Below are 7,813 nucleotides of genomic sequence, written 5' to 3'. Positions count from 1 at the left end.
TACTAAAATATAATGCATTGTTATAGATTAAACAGTGTATTGTAGTTAAAATATACTCCACCTAAACTACAGGGAAATGCATACTTACACATTTATGCATCAATAATATACCGTAGTAATATAATATATGATTTTATAATACGGACAGGTGCCATTCTGCTGCACTGAGTACTTTTACTCTTGATACTTGAAGTACATTTTTCTAATAGAACTTTAACTTTTAGCAATACATTTTCAATGCAGGACTTTTACTTGTAACAGAATATTTTTAAATTGTGGTTTTGCCACTTAAACTGATGTAGTAGGATTTGAACACAACGCTAGTCAGCAAAATATACATAAATATAGATATACTGTATCAAAATTAAAAGTACGCATTATACAGAATGGTTCCTTTTAGAGTGGTATATGATATATATTATTGGATTTTTTAAAAACGGATATATTAATGTGTAAGCATTATTTTAATTTTGTAACTGGTCGAGTTGGAGATAATTTGACCCACTTTCTGTACTGTTGGGATGTTTCATTAAAACTGGTGTATAATACTTCAAAAGCCACTGATGTGTTTTGCCAAATAACTAGTAACTACAGCTGCAAGATAAAGTTTGTTAGTATAGTTCCCTTGAAAATGCAGTGGAGTGCTGCACAATAAATATAAAGCATAAAAATGGAAAAACTCAAGTAAAAGTACCTCAAAACTCTGGAATGGCACCAGAGACCTCAAACTGGGCCGGTTGATGGTTAAACAAATAGTTATGTCGACGTTTTTCTGAATTAACAAGTAAAATTATAAAATCAAGTCGTACAAAGACTGACAGCCAATAAAGAGCAAAACCACAAACTTTTGATAAAGATACTGAACCTTGATTGTTTACAGTAAGTCATCCTCTTGTCTCTCTTGCTCTCCTACTGTGCCATTGTCACTGAGCATGTCAATACTTCCAATGAAACGTCAATTGAAAACAACAAAAAACCCTCCTTTATCATTTTATCATTAAGTATACAGTATGCGGGTGGTGTTCATTACTGTTCCAGTCTAAGTAGGACTATTGTACGTGAACCTGACTCTTCATCCATTATCTATCATCTAAAGCATTTTAGACAGATAGTTATAGGAAAGATTTTAAGTATAGTATAAGTATAATGGTCCATTGAACTCAGTCCTTTTAAATTACACACATGTAAAAAGCAACTGTAGGAAATACAATAATCTCTCAAATTGCTCATTCATCTACCCGATTTTGTCAATGCTGATTAATTTTTCAGTTTTTATCTCTCACAAAAATCCTGAGACGACTATGGAACATGTTGTAATAAAAGCCTGCATTTTTAGTACAGGTGCTTTTAAATATTATGAAAACTAAATACGGTTTCTCTGAGATTTGGAAATGTGACATTGTATGGAAGGGGTTTATGACAGTAGTTACTTAAAGACCCATTTAGTTAAACTTGTAGGTATGTGCACTACATACATTTTAGAGTCTAGAATAATGTGTCTATAAAATCCATCTCAGGATGGTGATAAAATATAGACGTGCTTCCTCTGTCAACATCTGTGACACACTTTCACACACCTGTATGCATTGAGAATAGTGAATTTCTTATCTGGTATTATCTCCGACATAAAGAACAGGCTCAAACAAACAACTAACTCTTAAAAAATGTTGTGACAAAAACACAAGTGTGCAGGAGTCGGTACAGAACTTTCCGTTTATTCATTTCCGATTCAGTTCACTTGACAGACCTGAAGACACTTGCAACAATTTTGTTTACTAGCACTCTTAAAATACCTCAAACCGAGTCACCGCACATGTTCAAAGTTAACTTGTTCTCCCGTGTGCCTTCCAGTGAGAAAAAAAGGGCCGTGAAGAAAGTAAAACTGTCACAAAAACAGAATTTCTTAAAATCTATAATTAAAAAACCCCCCACAAGGTCTGCTAAAGAAATGCCCAAAGAATGGAATGGAATGTTTTCACACATCTGGACAATATACAGAGCATCAACAATAAAAGATCACAAATGGACAAAAAGCTCAATTGATGAGTGCATGTCTGAGGTGGCTGCATCTTTTCCAAAGAACAAAAAAAAAAAAAAAGAAAAGAAAACAACACAAAAATAAACTTAAAAAAAGTGTGTTATCTTTATAAAAGCCCAGGTTTCATACTGGTCAACATTCTGCAAATGTAAGGCAGATCTTCTTTAACCCAATTTATTTCTGTTCTGACTAAATAAACTGATAGAAAGTCCTATTTATTATGGTGAAGAGATAAAGCCCTGTTTCTTTTGAACAAGCCATTTTATTCCTAAGGATTAGGACTGCCTTTAATTCTTCTTAACAGGGCTAATCTGTAGGCAGTTTTCCTACAGTTTGGCACCATCTTTAGCCCATATAGGGGAACTGCAGCAGGATGGCTTGTCCAGGTTGCAGGGTGATTTTGTCCAGGCTGATTGTGGAGTCTACTGGGAAGTCTGCTGTGGAGTTTGTTTCAGCTGAGAACCTCACCTTGGCTGTCTCTGGCAACTCTACTCCCTCTGCAGGAACAAGATGGTGTTAAAAACATGAACACAATAACTAACTATAGTCAATGTAAGTTACTGCATGTGACACATTACATCTGAACTAGATATTTCTGTTGAACTGAAACTTGCCTGTAGGTGCCAGTGAGAGTTTGAGTGTCTCAGGCTGTTCTCCCCAGTTAACAGCCGTTATATATCTCTCGCTCTGGTCCCACAGACGGAGGAAAGAGAGGGAGGAGGCGGAGGAGTAGAGAGGATAGTAGTCGCCATGAAGGAGAGAGCGCTCTTTGCCTCGCAACTCGCTGAGAGATCTGAACCACTTCCTTGATACAGCCTGCTCCTTCCGCTCTGCCTGTAAATGTGAAAATCGAGGACATTTTTTCAAAAACACTGAAACTAAACCAGTGTTTTTGACCAGGCCCTCACTACTTTTCTTAAGGACTCCTTTTCCCACACAGATATTTAATGAATACAATCTTACCTCAGCAGCCTCACTAACAGCTGCTCCCTCAACAGGTTCCTTCTCTACATCCCAAACCATCTTAGTAGAGTTTACACCCTAATAAGGAAACAAAAAGGAAAAGACAAAGGTTACACTCTGTAAGAGCCGTAAGGTTGTTGAAAGATTCAAACTGATCTGGTCCGTTCTATTTCTTACCTGAAGGCCAATCTCGTCTCCATAGGTAAACACTGGGGTTCCAGGCATGGTGAAGAGCAGTAGGTGGTAGAGACGGATCAGGGATTGAGTTTTGGCTACTTTAGACAGCTGGACTCGTTTGGTGGCACCTAGACCCCAGCCTAGACTTCTCTGCTGAGAGTGAAGGGTGTCCATGTCCTTGATGCGCTCCACACCTGCAGATATTCAGGTAAAAGAATCATTTGTAAAGCACCATTCTGCACCAACTGGTTGGTTTTCACACAAAAAAGACATTTGTTTTTCTTGATTTAGACACCAAGAATGTCACAAGGGAATACAAAGTAAAAACAGCATTGCCCCTATAACTAATGGAGGGGTGGTGTAATCATGATGGGGACGACGACCGATGATTAAATACAAATTGAAACTTTTTAAATTGATAAGCGTAAACGTAGCTTCCTTGGAGAAGACAAGCACTTGATTCAAGTACGGCCAGACAAACAGGCTCAAACCAACCTCCAATATTGCTGCTGAGGAGGTCAGACAGGACGAGATCTACACCAGTGGTATTGACGAGCTGAGATACCATTCCAGCCGAAACACCTTTAACTACACCCATCAAGACCCTGAGAAGAAGAAAACAGGGTCAGATTAGAGCAATGAAGCATGTTGGGGCAATGGTTTATGTTGCGGACACCAGTATCAATCAGTGGAAAGTAGAACATTTTGAATGTGTAAATCTGTTTTAAAAGTGAATTGTGTCATTCCTCAAATCCTCCACAAGGTGTCTCTTTAACATGAGTGTAAGGCGCCACTGGCCTGTGGATGCCTTTCTTGTTGATTCAGCTCTCTCTGACCCCCACCCACAGTCCCCCGTAGCACTGGAATGCATTTAATCTCTAGGATTTCTCTAGAAACACAACTGTCAGCTGACATTTTATTGAAGCATTGAAAATTTCTCTATATCTACTGGAAAATAGCTGAATATATGCAAAAGTCTCGCAAATTAAACATTGTGTGTTCTTGCATAGACCATCTACTTATGGTGAACCAAAGGAAGTCAGAAAGTGGCAGTCATAGTTACCTCTTCTTGGTGTCCTCAGTGCGGTTGCCCTGGACAACAGCTTGCAGTTTAGACCATTCCTGATAGTTGGAGGCAATACCAATGTCAGACACCTTGATGCCATCAACACCCAAACGCAGCCAGTGCTCTGCTGCAGCCTGGAGGAGAACATAAGCACTTTAGCTACAACAGTTCAGTGACATGGATTCAGTGAATGAAGGACCACAGACCATAGTGCGTGTGTCATACATTGAGTTTATCAATCACATCGCCAGAATCAGTAGGGGTGAACCAGGAAGCAGCTCCCAGGTAGTTTGGAGTCAGATCAAGCACCACAGAAATGCCTATGAAAAAACAGAAAACAAAAGTCTGCTTGTAACACCTGGGCATGAGCAGTGCAAATCAGCATAAAAAAAAGCAAACACAAAGGTCCTTCTCTGTTTCTACTGACTGTGAATGAGGCCAACATTTGTGATTCATAATGATGGTCTGAGCTCTTAAACTCAAATAACTGATCTCACATGTATGATGACCTACCCTTCTTGTGGGCCTTCTCCAGTACAGTAATCAGTTCTTTCTCGTTTCCCTGGGTTGGATTGATTGTTTGAAAATCCAGTGTTTCTGGTTTGTCAACCTGGATGGTATGAAGAGGGCCGAGAACCAGGCCTTTCACCTTCAACTGGTTCATATCATCCAACTTTGCTCCAACACCTACAGACAAATAGACACAGGGAGGGAGAATGAAATGTCATCACGTCAGTGTGAATTTCACATTAGACAACAGAGAGCTGATGTGTGGAGGGCAGCAGGGTCAGAGGGTTATGAGGAAAGGGCAGAAGGTTAGAGGGCAAAACAGAGTGAAGTAAAGAAAAAATTAGAAAAGTTAAGGGTGAATTCTGCTGCTCTTATAAGCTAGTATTGACTCTATGCAGGAGCATGTGAATGGCTCCCTCCACACCCTCTGCTGGCCATGTGAGGTCTGAGTACAAGGAGGTCCTTTATGTGAAAAAACTGTCACGTGTGCTTTTTGGAATCCCAGCCAAGGCTTGTTGGAAATCGGAGTGCTCACGAGTAATTCACTTTGAGCACAGCAGTACAATCTGTCCTTCCTTCCTGCCTTCCTTATATAGTTAAAATCAAAATTGGAAAAATTAAGCCATATAAGTGTTACTGTCTTTTAAGTGGCATTTAATGAAAATAGAAAGCCTAAAAGACTAGTTTTATCACTTTTGAGATCTGAAACTAAGTCTAAAAGAGATCTAAAGAAAGAAAAAAATCTGCACACCACTACAATAAATGTATTGGGTTGCTCAACCTTAACCTCAAGTCTGAGTAGGAGAGATATGAAAGAAATGACTTGTGTGTTTTTTTGTGTCCTTTAGACCTTGAGTCACTCGGTGTCAGCCTAGTCAGCAATTTGATATCTGGCCAGCTGGAATAGGCCACATAGAACCAAGGAAACCCAAGACATTGTCACAAGATTTTTCCCATGTGAATTAGAGTGGGTTACCACATGAAGACCAGAGCACTTTGTAAATAATCTCTACATCTTATTTTAGGAATAAGGATGACACCATGAGCAAGAAAGAACATGCAAACAGCATCAATAAAGGGCATCAGCCTTAACATACGAAAGTCTGCGTGGCATAGAAAACACTGTGTATTTACAATGAAAAAATTAGTGTTTGAAGTCCTAAAATACTCTACCTTCCATTCCATCAGAGAAAGCTATGAGGTCAGAGATCTGGTACAGAGGTCCTTCATTCCACCAGTTCATCTCAGGGATGGGTTTACAGCGAGGGGCCTGCACTATGATTACAATGGCTCCAGCCAACATGCCTACCCAGCCCAGCCAAAACAGGACAAGAAGCACCCAACGGGTTCGCACCCATCTACACAAAAAAGGATGAGTTCAGAGGGAGAAAAATGTTACCATGATCATTTATTTTATACCACATGCCAATACAAGTATACCCGTATTTAGAAAGTATTTATAGCAACTGTTGAATACTATCTCTTACCCTGGAGTACCAGCAACCTTCATCAGCTCCTCTTTGGACAGGCCGGTGAATGTAACCTCGTCCTCAGGGACCTTCAGCTTGACGCTGCCATTCTTCTCTCCACCTGCTGCCTGGCCATCGCCAGTCATGGGTTGCTTCTCTGGATCCAGTTCATTGAGCTCCACTTCCTTCATGTCGATCTCTGTGTCCTTATTCATGGTTAAATCTGATTTCTTTAGATATGGTGGTACAGGGGGTGGATGACAGTAGGAGAGACAAAGAAACACAGATTGTCAAGTTAATTAACCAAGTCACTTCTCCAGGACAGAAAGGGTGTTGGCTCTGAACCGTGTTTCACAGGAAAACAATACGTAACACAGCATGTGACAAAAAATGAGCGGAAAAAAGACAACTAAGATTCAAAATTAGTGAGGATTCCTTAACATTTTGGGTCACTTGAATTGTTAACTGTCTATCATATACCATTACCTTATAGTGAAAAAAGCTTGGATAGCTAGCTAATTACTGAAGCAGAAATGAAACGGTTGTTGCTAGTTAATGCAGAACAGTTAACGGACGATGTTAGCGTAGCTTCTCGAGCGAGTAACTGACAAAAGAGCTCAGAAAAAACTAAACCTGTTGGAAAATAACCGTTAGCTAATTACTCTACACGTCGTAGTTGTAGTATTTGTTTCTGGTCCATAAATTCAACTGGACACACGACTCTTACAAAGGTGTCTTAGTACTAGTAACGTGTTCAACAGTTGTCTGATGAAACAGCAGCTGCCAGTTACAGGACACGTTTAACTACAAACAGTATCAACGGAAACAATGTAACCTTCACAATAAGAGTGGATTGTTAGCTAATCATTAACTACCATTGCTATTCTTTTTTTCCAATTTGGCACGCTATTTACTTCTGTATTTGTTTTTATTCGGATTTACCATTGTATTTTTTCGATAAAAAAAAAAAAAAAGCTAATTGCCATACACGGGATATCGAAAATAGAGACCAACTTATATTAAAAATAAGTGTCTACTTTAACACTGATAACTACTAAAATGCTATATTCACTGTTAGACAGTTGTTATGCATATACACCAAATGTATTTTGTTTACTTGCAGTTGCAGACCTCTGTTCTTGGCCAGCTGCTTTGCCCTGGTGGTTTGTCAAATGATGTCAATAAAAGAGAATCTTAAAACTCGAATATCAATCTCACTCGTTGGTCGAATAAGTCTCAGTTAAAAATAATAAGAAACTTTAATTAAAACTATAATTAATCTTTTTTAAGAGGTGATAAAATCAAGCGACCATCATCTGCGGAGCCACGAGGCACTGAAACATCGCTTCTTCCTTCCCATTCTTTGACTCAGACTTAAACAGAGTTTTGTGGAAGAAAACTCGCTAAAGTAAATGAAACATTACCTGTAAAAAATACAATGTATGGTCCGTCCACTTCTCTTTATTGTCTCCGGTCGTTTATCCTTAGGTCTCTTCTAATCTTCTTACAGACAGGCTCGGTCTCTATTTCTAGTTCCCCTGGTTGCTCCGCCCTCTGAGGGATGACCGAATAACCATCTCCCTCCCCCCC

The 7,813-nt window shown here is 39.3% G+C and overlaps 1 protein-coding gene across 2 annotated transcripts; it reads right to left on the bottom strand.

Moving 5' to 3' along the window:
• Positions 1-1,695: 1,695 nt before the first annotated feature.
• Positions 1,696-7,776, bottom strand: slc3a2a (solute carrier family 3 member 2a). Of its 2 annotated transcripts, none has more exons than XM_023404083.2 (11): positions 7,648-7,776; positions 6,242-6,453; positions 5,928-6,112; positions 4,758-4,931; positions 4,470-4,564; positions 4,242-4,378; positions 3,674-3,783; positions 3,179-3,372; positions 3,002-3,079; positions 2,653-2,872; positions 1,696-2,535 (listed from the first exon to the last, which is right to left on the bottom strand). In XM_023404083.2, the coding sequence occupies exons 2-11, from the start codon at positions 6,436-6,438 to the stop codon at positions 2,384-2,386; spliced, it is 1,542 nt and encodes a 513-aa protein (XP_023259851.1). In that variant the 5' UTR covers positions 6,439-6,453; positions 7,648-7,776; the 3' UTR covers positions 1,696-2,383. The 2 variants fall into 2 exon arrangements, with proteins under 2 accessions (XP_023259851.1, XP_023259852.1); XM_023404084.2 differs by lacking the exon at positions 7,648-7,776 and adding an exon at positions 6,710-6,931.
• Positions 7,777-7,813: the final 37 nt, after the last annotated feature.

The sequence above is a fragment of the Seriola lalandi genome, unplaced genomic scaffold, assembly GCF_002814215.2.
Source record: "Seriola lalandi dorsalis isolate HSWRI2012SDOR001 ecotype SW California unplaced genomic scaffold, Sedor1 jcf7180002054216, whole genome shotgun sequence".
In the NCBI taxonomy this organism is placed as follows: Eukaryota; Metazoa; Chordata; class Actinopteri; order Carangiformes; family Carangidae; genus Seriola; species Seriola lalandi.
Note: the sequence above shows the minus strand (reverse complement) of the source record. Positions and strands in the feature narration are given on the sequence as shown.